This window comes from Leptopilina heterotoma, unplaced genomic scaffold (assembly GCF_015476425.1).
Source record: "Leptopilina heterotoma isolate Lh14 unplaced genomic scaffold, ASM1547642v1 Lhet_22, whole genome shotgun sequence".
Lineage (NCBI taxonomy): Eukaryota > Metazoa > Arthropoda > Insecta > Hymenoptera > Figitidae > Leptopilina > Leptopilina heterotoma.
In genome coordinates this window covers 565277-591250 of record NW_025110937.1, presented here as the reverse complement: position 1 = coordinate 591250, position 25974 = coordinate 565277, and the positions used below count along the sequence as shown (strand labels likewise).

The 25974-nt window shown below is 22.3% G+C and overlaps 2 protein-coding genes across 4 annotated transcripts in view; one reads left to right on the top strand and one right to left on the bottom strand.

Moving 5' to 3' along the window:
- LOC122501993 (HIV Tat-specific factor 1 homolog) overlaps positions 1–25974 on the top strand; it is a 133060-nt gene that overhangs the window by 43304 nt on the left and 63782 nt on the right. The window lies entirely within an intron of this gene.
- LOC122501996 lies at positions 728–24356 on the bottom strand. Its single transcript, XM_043611826.1, has 5 exons — positions 23968–24356; positions 6662–6946; positions 3100–3324; positions 2383–2599; positions 728–1681 (listed from the first exon to the last, which is right to left on the bottom strand). The coding sequence occupies exons 1-5, from the start codon at positions 23999–24001 to the stop codon at positions 1450–1452; spliced, it is 993 nt and encodes a 330-aa protein (XP_043467761.1). The 5' UTR covers positions 24002–24356; the 3' UTR covers positions 728–1449.

The window sequence follows — 25974 nt, the reverse complement described above, 5'->3', positions numbered from 1 at the left end:
AAAATTTTAGATAATAATTGAATATTAAAAGCAATAATGTGAATTTTGAGAAATAATTTGATTTTGAATTTAATTTTTTTGAAACAGTTTAATTGAATTTGTGTTTTATTATTTTAAGTTTTTATTTTTTCTAATATATACCTATTTAATTGAAGAATTTTCGAATAATTGAAATGGCTTTGAATATTGTTAGAGAACTTTTTCGAAAATGATTGAAAATAATCAATTTAAAGAAGAATTTTATTTCAAAATTTCTTGAAAATAATTGAATTGATAATGATTTTATCACTCGGTGATCTTTAATTTTTTTATTACAAAACATAAAGAAATGTTTTATAGTCATGAAAAATTTAATTTGTAGTTTTAAGTAAAATTTTCTCTTATTTGACTCGGACTGGTTACATTTTTGTCTCGACTCCTTTTCTCATAAGTGCAAATAAGGAAAAAAACCGAAAAATATTTTTAATTATCAGAAAAATTCGTTTTTTCTTTATTAAAAAACTAATGGAACTTTAGTCACTCTTTTCAGTATCTTTCGAGTTGTAATTTTTGTTTTATTTTAATTAAGTTAACTTAAGAGAAACTTAATTGAAATTACAGTAATTTTAAGTAAATTATATTAAACAATACAAGAATGAAATTATTTTTTCGTGTCAGTTACGAATAAAAATTATAATCAAACAGATTTTTAATATATTAATTAAACTGATAAATAATGCGACATCAAAAAAGAAATCAATGATATTTACAAAGGTACACATAGGATGATTTATTATTTTCTAACACAATGTCTATTTTACTTAAAAATTTGACGTGTTTGTTGAACATATTTACATTCGAATCAAGTATCAAAAAAGAGGAAAGAAAAATTCTTAGATTCTATTCGATATTATTTAGACTAAAATTAAAGAAAACTTAGTGTGACTTAATGACAGTAAGTGGAGAAATTATAAATTCAAAAGTTTTTGTTTTAAAAATTCGCTAAAACAAATTTTTTTTATAGATGAAGAGATATTTGATTGAACACTATTTTTTTAATATTATTTCATTGTTTTCTAGTTTTAATTTTCAAGTACGATTTAATCAATACTTGGTTCCATCGACTAGTAGTCACTCTTCAGGGCAAGATTTATTTAGATTTTTATAATGTTTAAAATTCGTGATGGTGCGCCAGGAAAGAGGAATATTAACGTGAATTTTTTTCAGTTGAACACATCAATAAATAGTAACAGTAATTGTCTTAAATCTATCTAATAGCCTTCATTAGTTATCGTAACGGTAACTAAATTTTCGTTTTCGATAAAATGCATTTTTTTGAACGTACCAGTTTTTTAAACTACAGTTTTGGTACTTTCCTCGCTGTAGTTTATTATTATTTTTTTTTTCTTTTTGAATCTTACTGGCTGGATGGTAAAATAAATAGAAAGGAACAAATTAAGTGTAAATTCTTCAAGTTTTCAGGAGAACTTGCTCGTGAAATTCGGTGAGAGCATTGTTTATATTTGATGATAGGCTTTGTTGACGTTGAATATTGGCTGGACTGTCGCCTAGAAACGCTCCGTATTCTTTGCCCTGGGATGAAATTTGCGAAACTCGGGGTATCATTGATCCTTGATAGGTCCTGTCGATTGGATGATGACGCATTCTGTCACTTGGCCTTGCTCCTGGTGCCATTCTTATTCTGTGAATTTTAGAAAAAATAGTACATTTTTTCAATTTTTGTTATAATTTATTTCGTATTTTTAGTTTTAATTTACTGTTTTTAATCTCTGTTTGGATTTTTTTTCAGAGTTGCCGCAGGTTAGGAAAATTGAGGAAATTAGGAGAAAGTCAGGAAAAATGAAATTGCAATCAAATGTTGCCGCAGGTCAGAAAAAATTTAAGGAATTTAGGGAAAAATCAGGGAAAGTAGAATTGGTCAGGAAAAACAGGGAAAAGTCAGGAATTTTTATTGAAAGTACTGGAAAAATTAAATTTTTAGAGTTCATAAGAAAATTCTAAATTTTTGTCCATATTTGTTTGACTCATAAACTATAAAATTACCACGAATTCTAAAAAAAGCCTTAAATTTATTCTATTTCTCACAATAATTTATTTTTAAATAACTTAATTCTTGAAGAACTATCATAAAATAAAAATTATAAATTTATAAATTAATTTAATGAATAATTTTACTTAAATGTTTCAAAATTAATTGAATTTTAAAAGAGTTGTAATTATAATTTTCATAAATAGACCGTGTAAGTTTCTTTTTTTGTTGTTGAAATTTTCGTTTCTAAAAATGTGTTTTAATTTATTGTTCCGAGCCATATTTTTTGTTTGTAAATTATTCGAGAATTTAAGATCTCTTAAAATTGCAATTGGGAGAAAATGTAATTTTACCTCGACGGTGGCCTTGATCCAAGTTTAACTCCGTGATTCCATTCTTGGTTTGAGTTTTGTTGTGCCCACTCTTTCTTCTCAAGAGCTATTCTACCTTTATTTTGCCGATGTTTCTTGCGTTTATTTTCCTTCAAGATGTTCTTCTTTCCCTTCTTTCTAATCCTTAGACGTTGATTTTCGGGGGCAAACGGATCGACTGTCTTCTTTCGACGCCTGCCTGTTAAATGTTGAAAATTTCATTTCTTTTGCGCAATTTGAAAAAAGCAGAAATTAAAAATTAAAAAAGGACTAAACCAATTATCATGTTGGATGTACTTAATGGCCTGTCTACATTACTTTGAAACCTATGTAGGTGGTGAGAAAGTATAGACCCTTATATGTAAATTTTAAAAAGACAAACACAATTCTTATGTGAGGAAATAAAATCTGCGTGCATGAGTCATGTTTGATGGGTTTTTGTCTTTTTTATTGCATTTTTTTATTGTCTTTTTTTTCTATCTTTTAAGCTCTTTATTTAAGTTCTTTATTTAAAGAGAAAGTGTTATTTGAAGGTGGAAAGAAAGATTTAAATTGTCAGAAATAAAAATTTTTCTTTTGTAAATTTTTAAATATTAATTTTGAAAATTTATAGAAAGGGGAATTTAAACTAAATTCTTTTAAAAATGAATTCTCTTTGCATAATTGAAAATTGCAAAACGGAATATTATGTGAACTTACCTATTCCACCTGCAGGTACTTCGCAAACAAAATATTTGCTTTCGAAACAACTCTTTGCTTTCCACTTGTACTTTGCTGACGGGTCCATTACAATACAACTGTATGGCAGTGGGTTTTGGGGTTGCCTCTCAAAACTTTGAAAATCAATTTGCTTCCCCGACGTTCCCCAGGTCCAAATTTTCAATTTGTAATTGTAAATTCCACCTATCCATCTCTCCAGTTTCACTAAAATGATTAAAATAATGTTTCTAAAGTTTCGAACGTTCAAATGAAGGACTTTACTTTTTCATTAATTGCAGGCTTTGGACTAAATAATTTTTATAAATTCAAAATCTATTATAATAATTATATTGCAAAACGTATTATTTTCTGGAAATATTTTTAATGAAAAATTTATTTACTTGACAAAAAGGAATTTTTGCATCTTGAAATGAAGAATAAATATTTTTGGAAATAATTGAATTATTGTATCGAAGAATTTAATTAAAATTTTTGAAAATAATTAAATTTTTTGAAGGAATTAAATTACAATTGTATTATATATAATTGTACTCTTCTAATGAATTTTATCAAACATTTTTTAAAATAATTAAATTAAAAAATTATAAAAAATTGTATAAACATTTTTATAAATAATTGAATTGTGGCGAAAAATTTTATTAAAAATATAAAAAAAATCGAATTCTTTCGAAAAATAATACTAAAATTTGTAAAAAAAATAATTGAATTCATACAAAAAATAATATCAAAACTTTTAGAAATAATTGAATTCTCTGGAGAAATTTAATTAAAATTATATTGCAAGTAATTGAATTCCGACGATTAATTTTATTTTTTATCAAAATAATTGAATTCATTCGAGAAATTTAATTAAAAATCTATTGAAAGTTTCTTGTGAAGAATTTTATCAAAATTTTTTAAATTAATTAAATTTTTTCAAGGAATTTTATTAAAAGTTTTAAAAATATTATAATTTTTGCGAAGAATTTTATTGGTTAAAGAAAATAATTGATTTCTTGTGAAGAATGTTATTATCAATTTTTTAAATAATTGAATTTTTTTGATGAAAAATTAAAATTGGGAATAATTGAATTCTTTCGAGTAATTTAATTAAAAATTAATTAAAATTAATTGAATTCTTGTGATTAATTTTTTTTTTTAATGAAAATGATTGAATTCTTACAAATTTGTTAATCTAACAAAACTTACAAGATTTTTATTTTCGTTTGATTCTATCATTAGATATTCATTTATTGTTAAATATGTTAGTTACCATATTTTTGTCTTGGAAAGCGGAAATAAAACTAGTAAAAAGTCAGCAAATTTTCATTTAAGAAATTCGGTTTCTTGAATTTTATATTATTTTTAATAATTTTGAATTTTCTACCAAATAGTGGAGACTATTAAATGAATAAAGTATTTTTCAAAAGCCCAAAAATAATGAAGCTAAATCCCATAAAAGAGAGGAAAAAATGTTGAATTTTAAGAAATTTGGATTTTTGAATTTTTGATAATTTTAGATAATTTAGGATTTTTTACCAAAGAATTGAGACTATTAAATAAGTAAAATATTTTTCAAAAGCACAAAAATAATGAAGCTAAATGCCACAAAAAAGAAGAAAAATTGTTGAATTTTAAGAAATACGGATTTTTGAATTTTTGATAATTTTCTATAATTTTGGATTTTTTACCAAAGAGTCGAGACTATTAAATAAGTAAAATATTTTTCAAAAGCACAAAAATAATGAAGCTAAATGCCACAAAAAAGAAGAAAAATTGTTGAATTTTAAGAAATTCGGATTTTTGAATTTTTGATAATTTTCGATAATTTTAGATTTTTTACCAAAGAGTCGAGACTATTAAATAAGTAAAGTATTTTCCAAAAGCACAAAAATAATGAAGCTAAATCCCACAAAAGAGAAGAAAAAATGTTGAATTTTAAGAAATTCGGTTTTTTGAATTTTTGATAATTTTTGATAATTTTAGATTTTTTACCAAAGAGTCGAGACTATTAAATGAATAAAGTATTTTTCAAAAGCCCAAAAATAATGAAGCTAAATCCCATAAAAGAGAGGAAAAAATGTTGAATTTTAAGAAATTTGGATTTTTGAATTTTTGATAATTTTAGATAATTTGGGATTTTTTACCAAAGAATTGAGACTATTAAATAAGTAAAATATTTTTCAAAAGCACAAAAATAATAAAGCTAAATGCCACAAAAAAGAAGAAAAATTGTTGAATTTTAAGAAATTCGGATTTTTGAATTTTTGATAATTTTCTATAATTTTGGATTTTTTACCAAAGAGTCGAGACTATTAAATGAATAAAGTATTTTTCAAAAGCCCAAAAATAATGAAGCTAAATCCCATAAAAGAGAGGAAAAAATGTTGAATTTTAAAAAATTCGGATTTTTGGTAATTTTCTATAATTTTAGATTTTTTACCAAAGAGTCGAGACTATTAAATAAGTAAAGTATTTTCCAAAAGCACAAAAATAATGAAGCTAAATTCCACAAAAGAGAAGAAAAAATGTTGAATTTTAAGAAATTCGGTTTTTTGAATTTTTGATAATTTTCGATAATTTTAGATTTTTTACCAAAGAGTCGAGACTAATAAATAAGTAAAGTATTTTCCAAGAGCACAAAAATTATAAAGCTAAATCCCATAAAAGAGAGGAAAAAATGTTGAATTTTAAGAAATTTGGATTTTTGAATTTTTGATAATTTTAGATAATTTGGGATTTTTTACCAAAGAATTGAGACTATTAAATAAGTAAAATATTTTTCAAAAGCACAAAAATTATGAAGGTAAATGCCATAAAAGAGAGGAAAAAATGTTGAATTTTAAGAAATTTGGATTTTTGAATTTTTGATAATTTTCTATAATTTTGGATTTTTTACCAAAGAGTCGAGACTATTAAATAAGTAAAGTATTTTTGAAAAGCACAAAAATAATGAAGCTAAATGCCACAAAAAAGAAGAAAAATTGTTGAATTTTAAGAAATTCGGATTTTTGAATTTTTGATAATTTTCTATAATTTTGGATTTTTTACCAAAGAGTCGAGTCTATTAAATTAAGTAAAGTATTTTTCAAAAGCACAAAAATAATGAAGCTAAATGCCAGAAAAGAGAAAAAAAATGTTGAATTTTTAGAAATTTGGTTTTTTGAATTTTTGATTATTTTTAATAATTTTAAATTTTCTACCAAATGGTGGAGACTATTAAATATGTATTTTTTAATTTTCGTTAAATGTACATTGTTAAAATAAAATTTTCCAAAGCAAAAAGTAATATTTTGTAATATTAAAGTTCAAATTGAAAGAAAGTAACAAAATTGTCATTCACTTAAACTTTCGCAACTTTAAGAGATATATTTATGCTGTAAAGCTTTTGAAATAATCATTTTATCAAAAACTGTTTATATTGATAAATAAATTTAATCTATTTATTAAATTTACTTATATATACATTATTAACATACTTTAAAATCAAGAAACTAGTGATAAAAAAAAATGATTTTTATCTAACCGGGAAACGTCGTTTCTTAAATTGAAATATACTCACTATATTGGTCACCCATTAGGTGCTTTCGCAACATTTTATCCTTTCCATATCTATCGAGAATTGAGAGAGTGGCATTTCTATCTTTACAATGATAATGAGCCTCATACCAAGGAGATCTGCCTGCACTTAAATAATAACAGAAACGTTTCATTCGAAAAAATCCAACAGGACAGGCGAATCTTCGAATTCCTTCTTCATTTTCCTTGTCATATTCTTCCAAATTTTTTTCACCAGGTATTGCATTGTTGATTGTTTCTGATGGCTCTTGCAGTGACAATGTAATGCCTGTAAAAGAAAAATTATTCTTATTTTCATCAGTAGACAATATTTTAATATTGTTAAAATTCTTTAAAAACTATTATTTCTTTATAAATAATTCATTTGTTTTTAATTTTTAATAAAGGGATTTTTGAACATATTTTTAATAAATGGTTTGAAAATATTTATACTGGAAAAATATTTCGTTCATTCGAACGAACATTTGGAAAAAAGAGAAAATTGTAATAGAGGCGAGCGTTCAGAATTTTTTGGGACTATTTGGAAAAAAGAGAAAATAAGAGGCGAACGTTCAGAATTTTTTGGGAAAATTTGGGAAAAAGAGAAAATAAAAAGGCGAACGTGCAGAATTTTTGGGGCAATTTGAGAGAAAGAGAGAAAATACAAAAGGCGAATGAAGTGAAAATAAATGAAAATTGTACAGTTCTTTTTTGGCATTGACACAGAAATATGTACCTATTTTGAAAAAAGTTCCTAAAGAAAAGAAAAACCTAGGCAAAAATTCTTCTTTTTATCAAAGAGAAAGTTTGTCTGCGACGACAAGAAAGGAAAATAAATTCGGATCAGATTTATTTTTATCCTCGACCTTGATTGGAATTTAGTTTTATGTAAGAAAGTCTGCGTCACTGGAAAATAAACAGTATCGCCTACATTACAGCATCGTGTTATTTATCGAGTATTGTGTGTTCGAAATGAGCAGCCTCGTCTGCAACAAAGGCGCAGCTGATATAAATTATCGATTCTTCTACATCAATTGATGATTGATGATGGCAGTTTCTTTTGTTTTTTCTTTAAGAGAGGGACGAAAATCATCTATTTTTGACTTAAGGGCATGTTAATATTGTTTTCTCTTTTTTACACGGCAATTTTAATTTTTTTTTTATTAAAATTTATTTGAACTGAATGAAATTACCTGCGAGGAATTAAATTTACTTGAATCAAATAAAATTTATTTTAACCGAATAAAATTATCTGCAAAGAATAAAATTTACTTGAATGAAATAAAATTTATTTGAAACAAGGAAAATTTATTTTTGACAAATAAAATTTATTTGAAACACGAAAATTTATTTCAAACAAATAAAATATATTTAAACCAAAAAACAATTGATTTCAACGAAATAAAATTTATTTGAAATAAGGAAACTTTGTTTTAACCAAATTAAAGTTTATTTGAATCAAAGAAAATTACTTGCAACGAATAAAATTTACTGGAACCAAAAAAAATTTACTTGAATCAAAGAAAATTACTTGCAACGAATAAAATTTATTTGAAACAAGGAAAATTTATTTCAACCAAATAAAGTTTATATTTGAACCAAATAAAACTTACTTGAACCAAAGAAATTTCAATTATTTAAAAAAAATTTTAATTCTACTATTTCAATAAAATTTTTCAAAAGAATTCAATTATTTAAAAAAAATTTTAATAAAATTCTACGCAAACATTTAGTTATTTTTATAAATAATAAACATTTCATAGGAATTAAATTATTTACATTTTTTTTATATACTTCTTCGCAATAATTCAATTATTTTTATAAGCATCTAATAAAGTACTTCGTAGAAATTAAATTATTCCTGAAAAAAATTAATTTTTAAAAATAATTGAATTTCTGAAAATAACTTTATTTTTTATCAAAATAATTGAATTCTATCAAATAATTTTATTAGAATTTTGAAAAATAATTCAATTTCTGCGAAGAATTTCATTATTCTTAAAATGAATTTAATTATTTTTATAGATAATGAAATTCTTCATAGAAATTCGAATATTTTTCAAAATTTTAATAAAATTATTTGGCAGACGTCAATTATTTTGATAAATAATAAAATTCTTCGCCAAAAAATTCAATTATTTAAATTTATAATATAATAATTCTTAAAAATTTTATTAAAATTTGTCAAAAGAATTCAATTATTTAAAAATTTATTGATAAAATTCTTTATGAGAATTCAGTTTTAAGAAAAATTCAAATATTCAATAAATTTTTTATTTAAATAATTGAATTCTCGTCGAATTTTCTAATAAAAATTGATATAAAAATGATTTTTAGTTAAAATTTTACATAATTGAATATTAAAAGCATTATAGTATGGATTTTTAGAAACATTTAAAATTTTGAAAGAGTTTTTAAGTAAAATGTTGAGAATTTAAATTTTTTCATAATTTTAACTAAAAATTTTGTAGAATTAATTTTGTTGAAAAAATCGAATTGAATTTTTTTAAGAAATTATTTCAAATTTTTATTTTTTAATATAAAATTACTTGCAAGGAATAAAATTTACCTGAAGCAAATAAAATTTATTTGAAACAAGGAAAATTTATTTCAACCAAATAAAGTTTATATTTGAACCAAAGAAAATTTCTTGCAACGAATAAAATTTACTTGAAGCAAATACAATTTTTTTGGCAGAAATAAAATTTATTTGGACCAAATAAAATTTATCTGCAACGAATAAAATTTATTTGTACCAAATAAATAATTTAGTAAAAATAAATAAAATTTATTTCAACTAGGTAAAATTTATTTGTAACAAATGAACAATTTATTGGACTCTGAGTCAAATAAATATCTTTTCTGAGACTCTGAGAGTAGAAGATAAATAGAAGAAGATAAAAATTCTCCTTTCTCCTGTTATTAAATTGTTTTTTCATTTGTTTTTATTACTGATTTGATATCGTGGGAAGAGTTTTTCAATTTTGCAAAAAAGGGGAAAAAATTCATATCTCAAATGTAGAATAATTGAAATTGAAGTTTGTTCTGGAATTTCTGAGACTTTTATCATGATCTGGAAAAATCAAAGCGTCCTGGTTCGAAGCGATCGTCTATGTCGATGAACTTTACTTCTACTTGACACTTGAGTTCATACGAAAGAGATTATTACTTAAGATACGTGGTCAGTTGGCGCCTACGAGACTAAACAGAGTGGATTCTCTCACCTATAGAGTCTTATAAAGTGCTTTCGTGGTTAGTGAATGTTTACTCATCTTCCCATGTGTATGCTCACTTATTGTGCATTAAATATGAGAATTAAATCTCCCTGGGAAATAAGCTCAGAGCAAAAAAAAAAGGGTGAATTTTTCAAATTTTATGGTTTCAAAAAAATTTTTTTCGCAAAAATTCAGAAATAAGGGAAAAATTTCTAAAGTGAAAAACTATTTTCTTTTTCATAAATTAATTTTCCTTTTTCTTTGAAAATAGCAAAGTTGAGTCGAGTAAACGAGTATAATTATATATATTGACTTGTTTCCACAGGTGTAGACATTTCTTCAAAGAATGTTAAGAATTAATTCTCAGTTAGACACGCTTACTAATGAACACGTTCTGATAAAGTGTGATCATGAAAAATTCATAGTGCAACAACTGATCAACTTTATCGCTGAGTTTTAATCTCTTTTACAACAAAACAGACCAATAAGATTAGATATATTGCTCTCGGTACTATATGGAGAGGAAAAAAAAAAGAAGGGAAACGTCAATACAATTTTCAATTTTTAAATACGAAAACCAATAAATATTATTTAATCGAATGTTAATATAAAAGGTTTATTTATAACCGACCCCATTAAATTTTTAAACGTGTCATTATTATTTATATACAAGTACACACAACCAGTTTACACTCGGTGGAAATTTTGACAATTGCGTCAATTTTTATCATCTTGTATCAATAATTGAATCTTATGAATAATTATAAGATCATTTATATACAGTATCAATAATTATTTATGAATTTAAATATGAATTTAAATATGAATTGAAAAATGAATAGAAAAATGAAATATTATCATAATAATTAAATCGTGGGCAAATAATTACTTGGAAATCTTTTAAATTTCGATAGAAGAAAAATATCAAAATCAAACTACATTTGCAGAAATTTCGTTTAAGACCAACAGAAAAAGGGAATGTCTGCGGTTGACGCCCTCAATTATAAAAGGCTATTGGAACGACTATCTCTCTCGGTTTGAATAGAAGGAAGGAAAATTTTAAACCTTGATTTTTCCCTGCCAACGGTTATTTTTAACAATAGGGCATTCAAACTTTGATGGACAGAATAATTTACTCTAAATTGAAAAAAAATTTCTGGTTACCATTTTTTTTTTTTATAAGCAGACCTCTAATTGGAAAATAAAGAAAAATATAGTACAAAAATCGTTGAGAGAAAGTTAATTTTTGCAGGAGGAAATCTTTTTTTTTCAAAATATGAAAAAATAATTATATTTTTTCTAACTCAGTGGCAAATTAAATATTGGAAAAATTCTACTGAATTGTGTAGAGAATTAAATTTTTGGAAAAAAAATAAAATTGTGTTACCACAGGTCAGGGAAGTCAGAGAATTCAGGAAAAAGTCAGGGATTTTTTTAATTCAAATTCTTCTTAAATTAGTTAAATTTTTTAATGTCGTTCTCCCACTTTTACATGGCAATTTTTTTTTAAATATTTATTTGAACCAAATAAAATTAATGATTAAAAATATTATAAGAATTTTAGTTAAAAACGCTAAAGAAAATTAAATTTTGGAGAAGTTATACAAATGATTGCAGAAAATCAATTTTCTTAAAAGTAAAATAATTCTTCGCAGAAATTCAAATATATTTGAAAATTTAAAAACATTTTCGTCAAAATTTCAATTATCTGTATAAAAATAATAAAATTCTTCTTCAGAATTCAATTATTTTTAAAAGTTTTAATAAAAATCTTGGCAAAATTTCAATTATTTTCAAAAGTAATAAAATTCTTCTCCAAAATTCAGTTATTAAATTTTTTTTAAAAAATTCTCGTCAAAATTTTAATTATCTGTATAAAAATAATAAAATTCTTCTCCAAAATTCAATTATTTTCAATAATTTAAATACAATTCCTGTCGAAATTCCAATTACTTTCAAAACTTTTCAATATCTACTATTTCAATAAAATTTTTCAAAAGAATTCAATAACTTAAAAAAATTTTTATAAAATTCTACGCAAACATTTCGTTATTTTTATAAATAATAAAAATTTTACAGGATTTAATTATTTTCATAAATAATGAAATTCTTCGCAGAAATTCAATTATTTTTCAAAAATTGAATAAAATTTTTTGATAGAATTCAATTATTTTTATTAATACCTAATAAAATTCTTAAAAAGAATTTTTATCAAAATTTTGAAAAATAATTGAATTATATCAAAGAATTTTATTAGAATTTTAAAAAATAATTGAATTTTTGTGAAGAATTTCATTTTTCTCAGAGAAAGAATTTAATTAATTTCATAGATAATTAAATTCTTTCCAGAAATTCAATTATTTTTCAAAATTTTAATAAAATTACTTGACAGAATTCAGTTATTTTGATAAGTAAAGAAATTCTTTGCAAAATTTCAATTATTTTAATTTTAATTTATAATGTAATTATTCTTAAAAATTTTATTAAAATTTGTCAAAAGAATTCAATTATTTAAAGATTTATTGATAAAATTCTTTATGAGAATTTAATTTTAAGAAAAATTCAATTATTTAATAAATAATTTATTTTTGTATTTAAATAATTGAATTCTTGTAAGATTTTGTAATAAAAATTGATTTTAAAATGTATTTTAGTTAAAATTTTAGATAATAATTATAATTAAAAGCATTATAGCATGAATTTTTAGAAATAATTGAATTTTGAAAATGTGTCCAAGTAAAATCTTTGAAAATTTGAATTTTTTCATAATTGTAACTAAAAATTCTGCAGAATTAATTTTGTTGAAATAATCGAATTGAACTTTTTTAAGAAATTATTTTTACTTTTTATATTTTTTTTTTAAAGTTATTATTTCGAATAATTGAAATTTCACGTAAAAGTGAATTGTAAACAAATGGATTGAAAAATTCTCAAAGAAGAACTTTTTTAAAATTTGTTTAAAATAATTGATTTTAAGCATTTTAGTTAAAAATTCTAGAAAATAATAATTGAATTTTTTTAGAATTGAATTTAATTTAGATCAGTCCGGATTATATTTAGAAATGTTCAGAACAATGTTTAATGACCATTTCTAATATATGATTTGATATCATTGAAAAAAATAATCATATTTTGATAGTTGCTGTAATTTTTTTTTTCGTAGGAATTTAAAATTCATGTTTGCGAGTTCTGTAATAATATGAGGAATCGAATTTATTCTCGTGTCGATGTCATTCACATTTCACGATTGGAGTAAGCGAAAGTATGTTATAAATTGAATTCTGAATTTATTATTTTTTTACACGCGGAAGCTGCGAGATTTCTCTCCCTCTCTCTCTCTTGAAATCAAACGTACGAGACGTGAATCACTTAAGAATCGAGAGGCAAATGAATCTCGAATAATTTAGATAATTTTGAAACAGAGAAACGAAAGTTGGGATAGGTCGAGGAGCTTTGGATCTCTAAAAATAGATACTTCCGCTTACGCTGACTCAGCATCCTATAATAATCAAAGAATCGCACCTTCATTATCATTATTCATAATTGCGCATACTTATTCTAATTTCACTTTGTCATAATACTCACTACATAATGTGGGATGATGATTTTATTGTATTATTATTTATTCAGGTCTAATTCTAATTTTCAGTTGCTATTTATATAGCGGTCACTATTTTTAGAGTTCGTCTAGATATTCTTTACTCTTCACTCTTAACTTTTGTTTAAGGAACAATGAAAAACTATTTGTGACGCGCTCCGAAGAAGGGTTGAAAACTAAGAAGCAGAAAATTTAGAGTTATTCCCAAAAAATTATCTTAATTTATTTTTTATTTTTTTAAAGGAAAAATGATCGAAAAATTAACATTAGAGATCTAATAGTCACAAGCTGTTAATTTGGAAAAATTAAGCAATGAATATTTGGAATTTGTAAATTTATATTGAAAAAGAAACTAAAACAATGAAAACCAATTTTAGAAATTGAATGAATTGAAAAAATGAGACAATGAAAACTACAATTAAGAAATTGATTAAATGATATCTAATTAATGTTGATTGAATGAGTTATAATAATTGATGTATTTTATTATTGATAGTGATTGTATTGAAATTGTTTCTAATGCCACGTGTATGGAGTGAAAATGAAGAAAAAAAAATAATGCCTAGGGAGTTTCTTCTTATGATTTACTGTAATTGAAAGTCAGTAAGTTCCTTCTCTAAATATGTTGGTAGATAATAATTAAACTGATGGAGAATAAATACTGGGGAGGCAGACTTTAAACATAATAGAAGAAGTGAACGTCGAGTTTTCTTCAGTTGCACGTGTATTGTATAATTATGAGTATAACTCAGTTTTTTTTTGAAAATATTTTAATCTAGTAAAGTTGACAATTATCTCCTATTTTTTCTTCATTTTTAAGAATTATTATTCTTATATTTTAATAGGTGATTTATTTAAAAAATTAACTTTGATTTCTTAAAATTTTTTTAAGTTATATGGTTTTTTCTACAGGGCTCGAATTAGGTCTGTTAATCCAGTAGAGGTCCGTAAATTTGCTTAAAGTCCGTAAAAGTCAGTTTTTTTTAAAAAAAGGTCCGTAATTTGATTGAGAAAAGACGAAAAGTTCGTAAATTGTACGATATAATTCGGAGAATTTTAGAGAAATTAAAAATCATTGCAGAAATTCAATTATTTTCAAAAGTAATGAAATTCTTCGCAGAAATTTAATTATTTTCAAAAATTAAAAAAATTTCTTGTCAAAACTTTAATTATCTATAGAAATCATTAAATTCTTCTCCGAAATTCAATTATTTAAAAAAAAAATTGATAAAATTGTCGGCAAAAATTTCAATTATTATCAAAAATTTTCCTCAATTCAATAATTTTCAATATCTACTATTTTAATAAAATTTTCTAAAAGAATTCAATTATTTAAAAAAAATTGGTAATTAAATTCTACGAAAACATTTAATTATTTTCATACATAACGAAAATCTTCGCAAAAATTCAATTATTTTTCAAAATTTTTATAAAATTCTTTGATAGAATTCAATTATTTTGATAGATAATAAAGTTCTTCAGAGAAACTCAATTATTTTTATAAATAATAAAATACTTAAAAAGAATTTTAATAAAATTTTGAAAAATAATTGAATTTTTGCAAAGAACTTTATTATTTATCAAAATAATTGAATTTTATCAAATATTCTTATTAGAATTTTAAAAAATAATTGAATTTCTGATTTATTTATTTTTGCGAAGATTTTCATTATTCTTATATAGAAAGAATTTAATTATTTTCATAAATAATGAAATTTTTCTCAGAAATACAATTATTTTTCAAAATTTTAATAATTATTTAACAGACATAAATTATTTTGAAAAATAATGGAATTCTTCTCAGAAATTCAATTATTTTTCAAACTTTTATTAAAATTCGTCGAAAGAATTGAATTATTTAAAAATTTGTTGATTTAATTCTTTATGAGAATTGAATTTTAAGAAACATTCAAATAGTAAATAAATTATTTTTTGTATTTAAATAATTGAATTCTAGTGGAATTTTTTAATATAAATTGATTTAAAAATAAATTTCAGTTAAAATTTTTATTTTAATTGAAGAATTCACGAATAATTGAAATTTACTAAAATTGAATATTGTAAAAAATGGATTTGAAAATTGTCAAAGAACTCTTTTGAAAATTATTAAAAATAATCGATTTAAAGAAATATTTTAGTTAAAAATTTTTGAAAATAATTTTTTTTATTATTTTTAGAAAAATCTATAAATGAAGACTGAAATGAGTCTAGGAATTTTCATTGCATATAAACTATGAAAGTTTAAATACATTTGGCATGTGCTGAAGATGCGTATTGCTATATTGATGAATACCAGAGACTATTAACCTTAGTCGCTGAGTCGCGTTAGTCAAGGGGTATTTGATCTATATCTTCTTCTACTTCTTCTTCTTCTCGCACGATAATTATCATCCTTTGACTTTTACGAGTTCATTACAAGGAAGTTTACTTTCTTCTTATGGCGAAACGGATGAAAATGATAGAGGAAAATATTTTTGCAATTCATGATCGCAGTGACAGAGTGCGGAAGATTTCCACTCTGTCATTTATATTCTCCCACAAATAAAAAATTATTTTTATCCTTCAAAAAAATTTTTTTCAAAACAAAAAATCGTTTGCTTCTTAGGTTTACTTTCTTCATGACGGGACAAAAATGACTAAATAATAATGAAACAAAATAATAATAGAGAAACAAAATAATGGTACTAAAAAAAATTAATAGAATTAATAATTAATAATTAATAAAATTAATAATTAATAAAATAATAAATAATAATATTTCTACAGTTGATACAATTGATATAACAATTTATCAGATTTCAATCAAAGAATTATCAATTTGCTATCAAATAGAAGATCCTAATTACGTCCATGGTATTCTAGCACGACCATTGGAATTTTCAATTAGGTTCTCATTTATTGGCAATTAGAAAAAATATTTTGAATATTTGTTACATTCCCATCGCAGGAGAAATTATTATTTAATTTGGTAATTATTTAATCATTAGCGGGGTTTTGACAAAAAGAGGGTACTTTTATTTATGTTAGCTTCTTGTTTTTTCTTTTTCTTTTTTTTTTTTTTTTAAATAAATGTCAGTGGAGTGAGGTAGTTTTTTCGTCTACAGTTTAATTATACTTTTATTCGTATATGCGATAAAGTACGCAAGGTTACTCTATCTGCTTTTTTATTGAGAGCAGCATAACTTCTGGTGTATGCACTTCACGTATATTCAATTCGATGCGACAAAGGATAAAAAGAAGTTGGGGGAAAAAAGTCATTGCGAGATGAAAATAGGATTTTCAGACGATTAATTGTTATTAGTGTGTTAATAATTAATTAGTACTTTAGTTTATTTGTCTTAAAATTTAATTTTGAAATTTTGAAATATTTGTGTTAATATTTATTTATTTATAGTTAAATATTAATTTATTAAATTAATAAATAAAATCCTTAATATAAATAAATTAATTGAAATTAATTCCTTGTTTAAAAGTTAAGGATTTTATTTATTGAATAGATAAATAAAATTCTTAATATAAATAAACTAATTGAAATTAACTCCTTATTTAGAAATGAAGAATTTTTTTCTTCATTAATTAATTAAATAAATAAATAAAATCTTTAATATAAATAACCTAATTGAAATTAATTCCTAATTTAAAAAGTAAGGATTTTATTTATTGAATAAATAAATAAAATCCTTAATATAAATAAACTAATTGAAATTAATTCCTTATTTAAAAATTAAGGAAAACTTTTATTTTTTCATTTTTCATTTATAAATCGACAAAATTAGTGGATGTGAAAGAAAATTTTTTGCACAGTTTACATAATTGGTGAATGCATGGCACTCCAATGACAGAAGAGAAAAAAGGGAAAAAAGTTATCGCAAGCACATGCAAAAATGCAGTCATGTAGAAAACTATTTGCAGTGACTCGATAGGTAGAATACTTGTCGGTTGTCTTGTTTGTTGAAAATAGATCACTTAAAGTTTCAGTGCTCTAGAAGACTCGTTCGGTTTATAGGTTTTTTTTATAGATTAATGAAAGAAGACATTGCTGACATAAAATTAAAGTTAAATTTCCTTTTTTTAAACTTTAGTAAAAACAAATTTTTTTATCAAAAGGGGTTTCGAATGATTAATTTTTACTAGAAATTATTTTTACTAGAAATAATTTTTACTAGATTTATTTTCACTAGAAAGAATAAAACTTTCTAAATTTAAATTAGTAAAAAATTAAAAATGTTTGCTAATTTTAAATGCTGACTGATTTTTTGCTTTTGAATTAGTAAATTTTCATGATAAATTAGTAGAAATGAGTATTTATTAATTAACAAGTAATTAGAATTAGTGACTGGGTTTTTGATTCTAATTTCTAAATTAGTAAATTTTGCTAAAAAATAGTAATTTCTACAAATTTATTACTAAAATTTACTAATTCAATTGGAAAAAGTCACTAATTGAAATTAGTAAAGATTTTTAAATAGTAATACATAGTAATTTCTACTAATTTATTTACTATTTTCATTTATTTTTACTAAATCAAATTTAGAGAGTATATTTGTTTATTACATTATAAACATTTTATTTAATATTTATTTATTTTGAAACAAATGAATATGAGAAGAATTAAAAGATAAAAAAAAAATTAAAAAGATAAAAGAAAATATTAAAAGATTAAAGTTGTAAATAATATTTACTAAGATTATTGAATTCTAATATTTAAGAATTAAGATGAAAGAAATATTTTAGAAAGTATTATTCTATTCGTTGAATTTGAATTAAATTTGTGTCTGTCACGTCTTTTTTCGAATGTCATTGGATTTTATGCGAGTCTTTTTGCAAAACTATTTTATTTTATGTCACAATTTTGATACATTGAAGATTCGAAATGTTGCAATTAAATGTCTACTATCTTTTGGATATTTTTTTTTTATAAATTAATGTTTAAATTTGTAAATTACGTATCTTCTTTATTTGAAGAAAAAAAATTTTTTTTTTAGCGAAAATAGCATTAGATAATTTTAAAATTTGCATAGATCTTTCGTCTCCTTAATTTTGTCTATCGTTATTTATATTCTCGGATTTTTTCTTCTTCTATAATACCACTTGCTTGTCAAGAAATATATAGACGATTTATTTTTAAATCCAAAAATATAATATCGAAAGAATTTCATTTTTAAATTTCGATTTTACATTTGCAATTTGTGAAACTTATTTCTAGTTCGTATTTTTCTAGTTAGATTTCTTCAATTTCTCGTTGATTGAAAATTTAAAATATGTTTTTAATTTAAATGTAAGGTTCTACTGTGAAGGAAAAATATTTTGTGTTAATTTTCGAAAATTGATTGCAATAGAAATTTGAAATGTAAATTGGAAATCATTTTTAATTTTTTTATAAATTATTTCTGACGAATAAAAAAAAATTTTTATAAAAGATAAAAAGAATCTAATAAAATTAAAAAAAGAAATAAATCAATTTCGTTCATTTAAACGTCTGTTTTAAATTTAAATTCTCATTATCAATTTTTTTTTCGTTTTAATTTTTCTTTAGAGTTAAATTTATGAATGAAAAAGAAAATATTGAGTAATTAAAATATTTCCACAGCAGTAATAATTGTTGCTGTTTTTAACAAGCATTTCAATTTTATAATAATGGGAATTTTTTTTTAAGAAATATAGGTTTGATTTTTAAAAATAGAATTCGCGATGATATAGATAGGACATTTATGGGCCTTGGGGGACATTTTTTTTCTCGTTTTATAGTCCCTTATAGAATACGACCATCGTGCGAACGCTCTCTAGACATCTTGGAGACTTTTATCACCTCTCGATGTCTGTCTGAAGTTTATAAAAAAAGAATCTCGTGTACTACAAATAATATTTATTTTTCAATCATTTTTTAATTATTTTTAATAATATTTATTAAAAATAAAGAAAATATATAAAAAATAAAACTAAATATTATAATAATTGTATTGTAAATTAAATGAGAGGAATCTTTTGATTGGCGTACAAGAAATTTATTAAAATTTAATTATTTTATAATCTTGTAATTTAATTATTTTTTAAACTTTTTATAATTTAATTATTTTACAATTTATTAAAATTTAATTGTTTTTCAATTTATTATAATTCAATTATTTTATAATTATTATACTAGACTGTAATTAAATATAACCAGTTTCTGTTCAATGACTTACTTACTTTTAATTTCTGTAACAATTTAAAAAGTATTAAACGAATATGATTTAAAAAAAAATAATCCATAAAGTAGCATTGCAATTCAAAGCTGTTACTAATCAATTGAACTGAAATGACGAGTTAAATACAATTACTTAATCGGTGAATAACATTCCTATTGATAGAAATCTTAGTGACAGAAAAAATAACTTATGATTCATCTATGATATTTTTACTTTATTAATAAATGTGTCGTAAAGTGACGAAGGCACGCAAAATGTCTAAGACGTTTTATCTTCACTATCATAGTTTTTATTTATATATACAACTAGGAATAAATTTTAAACACATGTTTATAATTACAAAAAAAAAAAAAAAAAATTAAATGTAAATTTTAAATTGATTTACAAATTAAAAGTATGTGGAAAGTACCACACTGATTGTAAATTATATTTTAGTAGTGAATGTAATTGTGAAAATGAAATTAAATAATTTACAAGTAAATTCAATTTAGTAATAAAATTACTAGTAAATTACTGCTAAATTAAATTTCGTTGTGAGTTACTAGAAAATTCAATTTATTAGTAATTTTATAGTAAATTTTATTTAGTAGTATAGTAGTAAATAGTAAATTGTAAAAAAAATATAGTAGTAAAAAATAGTAAATTAAAATTCTAATTAAAATTTATTTAATTAAATTATTAAATTAAATTTAGTGTTAATTTAATAAAAAATTTAATTTAGTAGTGATTTACTTGTAAATTATATTTACTAATAATTTAATAGTAAAAAATAGGTTTAAAATAATAAATTGAATTACTAAATTAAATTCAGTAGTAAGTTACAAGTAAATTCAGTTTAGTGGTAGTTTAATAGTAAATTAAATTATGTAGTAGTGATTACTAGCAAAATAAATTATTTAGTATTGATTTACTAGTAAATTAAATTATTTAGTACTGATTTACTAGTAAATTAAATTATTTAGCAGTTATTTACTAGTAAATAAATAGTAGGTTTAAAAAATAAATAAAAAGTAAGTTTAATATTGTAAATTAAATCACTTAATTAAATTTACCAGTAAATTACAAGTAAATTAAGTTTACTTCTAGATTACTAGAAAATTAAATTTATCAGTAATTTACTAGCAAATAATTTTTTTATTTTTTACTAGTTGAATTTATTTCAAGAAATAATTCGTTTTTTAATTAAAAAGTAAATATATAGGCGACAAATGTAATACCCAGAAGAAATGTATTTACTCAAAGTTTGATGAAAGAAACAGAGAAACAGAGAAACAGAGAGTGAGAGAGAGAGAAAGAAATGTAAAAATGAAGAATTTTTGTGACATCGCTATTCTCAGAATCATTAAAAATTATCTCGAATCAGATTGCAAAGTGATGATAAGGGAAGATAGTGTGTAGCACCAGTAGCAATTTATTCAGAATCTTCAATCAGCAAAAAATAGAATTTCGCTTTAGTAAACAGAGAGTGATTTTCGTCTATTTAATCAGTGATTGTTTAACTGCGCAATATGACATCAAATACTATACTGTTAATAGAATTTAAAAATTTCAGTATTATTTCTAAATGAATCGTGAATTTTTATTTTTCAATATTGTCCAAGATTAGATAATTATTATATTGATCTTCTTTAATCCATCTACTTCAGTTCCTTGAACTGATCATATTCATTAATGTTCTTCTAATGTTTTCTCCCGCGAACAGTGTAGTCAATTGTTTCAGTATTAATGCATCAATCGTATATAGATTTTAAAAATTTAGTTAATTGACTTTCTGTAGTTTATTCGCAATTTAAATGTTGATATTAGAAAATATTACTATTAGTAAATATTACTATTAATAAATATTTTTATTAAAAAATATTGACACTAGTAAATATTAATATTTACAAATACTGATAGTTATAAATATTAATAGTAATAAATATTACTTTTAATAAATATTGTTAGTAATAAATATTATTACTAGTAAATATTAATATTAATAGTAATAAATATTGATACTAGTAAATATTACTATTTACAACTATTTATAGTAATAAATATTAATACTAGGAAATATTAATAGTAATAAATATTGATTGTAATAAATATTATTACTAGTAAATATTGATATTAATAAACAAGATACTAGTTAATATTAAAATTAATAAATATTGATACTAGTAGATATTAATAGTAATAAGTATTGGTAGTAATAAATATTGATAGTAATAAATATTAATATTAATAGTAATGAGTATTGATAATAATAAATATTATTACTAGTAAATATTGACATTAATGAATATTGCTACTAGTAAATATTGATACTAAAAAGTAATATTTAATATCAATAAATTTTGATCCTAATAAAGATTATTAATAAATTCAATAATAATATCCATTTATAAAATTAAAATTTTTTTGATACAAAAATTTATTGAGAACAGCGCAGCGATAAAATTAGAAATTGAAACTTGATTGTAGTTTTCATTTTATGGATTTTGTACAGTATTTTCATCGCCTATTTTTCTCTTGACATTTGATTTTATTTCTTTTTTTTGTGTCGTTCACACATTGTTTGCTCGTGATAACAATAAAAGAAATAGAATGAAACAATTAAACTAGAAATATTTTTGTTTCTCGAATAAGTTTGAAAAAGTTATTTTAGTTGAGAGTTATAGTTGGTTATCAAATTTTGTTCACATATATAAAACTCCAAATACAAACATGATGGCGTTGCACCAATTTAATTACTTTACCCAGAGATGTTTATCTTTCATTTTATAGTGTTTGCACTTTCTTTGATGTTGCCATATATAGAACCCCAGGACTTTTTGGATAATAATTCGCGAATTAAAAATGCTGACCTTTTATTTATTCGTGACTGGGTGAGAGAGAAGGGGGAGGGGGAGAGAATCAATTCGAATTTTGACTGTTTATTGATTTTTGAAATGGTTTCTTTTTTTTGCACGTGGCAGAGGTCAATAGTATTTTTTCTAAAAATTCTAAAGAAATTGGTCTTTAGACGATGTGGAGATATTTAGAAAATTCCTTTAGAAAATGAGCGTTATCTCTTGTTTAATTTTAGTTTCTTTATCTAAATGTTTGTTTTATTCTCTTTCGCTAATTTTTTAACCTGAAAATTTTTTTTATTTTGTCATACTTATAATTTTGATGAAATTGTTTTTAGAATGTTGACTGAATGAATAATTTGTAGTGTTTAAGGTTTTTTAAAGTTTAAAGTTATAATTTAATACAACAATTTTTATATTTTTATATTCTATATTATAATTATTATAAAATATATTGGTAAATAATTTATTAAATACTTTTCAATTTTAAGACCAAAAGTAATTGAAAATATTTAAAAATATAAATAATTGGCAGTAATAATCAGCTTCCAAATTTTTTTTTATATTTTTTGAATTTAATTAGTTTTGTGGATTTAATTTTTTCACTACAAACTTTTAGTCAAAATTGATTAAAATTAGTAAAAAAATGACTAGAAATTAGTAAAAGTTTTTGCTATTTTAAATTAGTGACCAAATATTATTCTGTTGAGTATTTTTAATTTTTTTACTACAAACTTTTAGTCAAAATTGATTAAAATTAGTCAAAAATGACTAGAAATTAGTAAAAGTTTTTGCTATTTTAAATTAGTGACCAAATATTATTCTAGTGAGTATTTTTAATTTTTTTACTACAAATTTTTAGTCAAAATTGATTAAAATTAGTAAAATTTTTTGCTATTTTAAATTAGTGACAAAATATTAGTAGTTATTATTTAGTAGTTTTAATTTTTTCTACTATAAAAAATTCTTACTATTAGAAATTAGTGACTAAATATTACTATTTTATTTAGTAGTTTATATTTTTCTAACTGAAGTTTTAGGGAAAAGTGATTAAAAATTAGTAGAAATTTTTACCAGTGGAAATTAGTGAGAAAATATTACTATTTTTGTTTAGCAGTTTTTATTTTTTTGATTTTAAATTTCCAGTGAAGAATGATTAAAAATTAGTAAAAAATACAAAATTCTTACCAAATTAGTGATTTAATTTTCTCTAATTAAAATTTAGAGATTCCTTTCACTAAATACTGATAAAAATTTAATTAAAAATGTATTAACTGAAACTTTTGAACTTTCAAATTTAAGGGAAAAATATCCGTATTTGACTTGCAACACTTGAGGAAAATTCAATATCCTAACATAAAATTCATTTTCCTTTCAGAACAGAAATAACAAAAAATTACTCAGAGTAATAAACATTCGTAACTTAAAACAATTTTTCCTAAAAAATAAAAGCACGTGGTAAAATTAAACTGTACCTGTTAGGCACATGAGAATGATCAAAATTTTCATTTTCCTTCTTTTTTTTGGTTTTTTTCGTTGATGAACTTTTAAAACTTTAAATCACACTGACGATAATGTTCGAAATGGAATTATTAAAAGCACATGAAAAATGGTCCACATTATTTATCGCAACTTTTCGTTGACACTTTTCGATGTTTTTAATTCACATGAATGAAAAATAAAAAAAAATTGTTAATATAATTTTATAAATTTTTCTTAAGTACACAAACTTTGATTTGGAGAAAGAATTAATAAAACAATGATCGATTTATTATTTCATCGATGTATTATAGTGATCGATTTTGGAGCTTCCGCAAAATATATAGAATGTTCACTGTCGAAAGTCCGCGAGAGACTGATCCAACTCGCACTCTTTACACGCCATGAGCTTTCCATCCTAACCGGTACTTCCCCTATACATGTATTCTCGTAACAGTGCATCTTAGACCCATCTCGGAATTTATTTCATTTCCGCCGAAAAAGGAAATTTTTTTTTTTCTTCAATTTGGGAAATAAATTTTAATTTTCAAGTTCTGATAAGAGAGAAAAAGAGAAAAAGAGGGAATAAGTTGGTTTTAAATATCAGCTGTTAATTGATTATTTCGAAAGTTAAAAATGCTTATTTTAGTGAAAGTCGTTTAATATCGATTCATTACTGCTGATGATGGAGTTTTAATTTTTATGAGTCAATTCGTTAATTTTTTTGTATAACTGATTTTCATTCTCACGTTTATTGGATTGAGAAAATATTTTAGTTTCGATGCTTTCAATAATTTTTTGTGATTTAATTTTGGAAAATCATTTTAAAAGGAAAGATTTTATTCCCTACAAGTCAAAAAATAATTTTTTATATTGTTTTATATTTATTTTTTTAATAGTTTTCATATTGTTAATTAAAATAATGTATTATTGATAATAATAACAATATATTAATAATAATCATAATAATAATAAAAATGTATTATTAATATTCCTATATTGTTATTAATATTTTTCTTTTTTTGAATTTCGCGCCAAAAGTTCTTTAAACTGCCGCCTAGATGGCATGAAAAATCTCTCACAAACGAAATGAAGCGAATAGAGTACATGACTCACAATGTTTTTATAATTATAATTAATAAACTAACAAGTAATTAATATTAGTTAATTAAATAATTAATTAATAATTTTTTAGTAAATTATTATTTAATATTAATTAATAGAAGTAATTTCCCAGAATTAGTTAATAGAAATTATTCCTTTTTTTCATTATTTATTTTTTTTGATAATAATTCTAATATAAAGTATTTTTTTGTTTCAGGTGAGTTGAACAACATATTTTTCCTGTCGAGTTTATTTCGTAAGTAAATATATTAAAATATAAATAATTATATACTATAAGTAAAATATTATAATTATCATGGGAATAATTAAAAAATTCTAATTTGTTCATTTAAAGAAAAATATCAGTTCTGCAATGTTTCTATGGAAATAATATTTAAATTGAAAGAAAATACCGGAGAATAGTGAAGAATTTCATAGAAATTAATTAATTAATTATATATTGTTAATATTAATTAATATTAATTAATATTATTTTATATTAATATATTGTTAATTACATTTTTCGTTTTTTGAATTTCGCGCCAAAAGTTCTTTAAACTGCCGCCTAGATGGCATGAAAATTCTCTCGCAAACGAAGTGAAACAAATAGATTACATGAAGTATTGTAACTATTCAAAATCATTTCGTTTTAGTTATGAAGTGAATAATATAAATTACAATAATAAATAAATTACAAATAATTATTAATATTATGAAAATGACAAAATTTTTTATTTCCAATTACAATTTTTTGAATAAAAAAAAAATAATCATAATTTAAAAAATTAATTTATTAAGTACATAGTTCATTATTATTGTTTATATCTTCAGAAATTTTAATTTTTTTGCAAGAATTTAATTATTTTCATAAATAATAATATTCTTCGGGAAAATTCAAT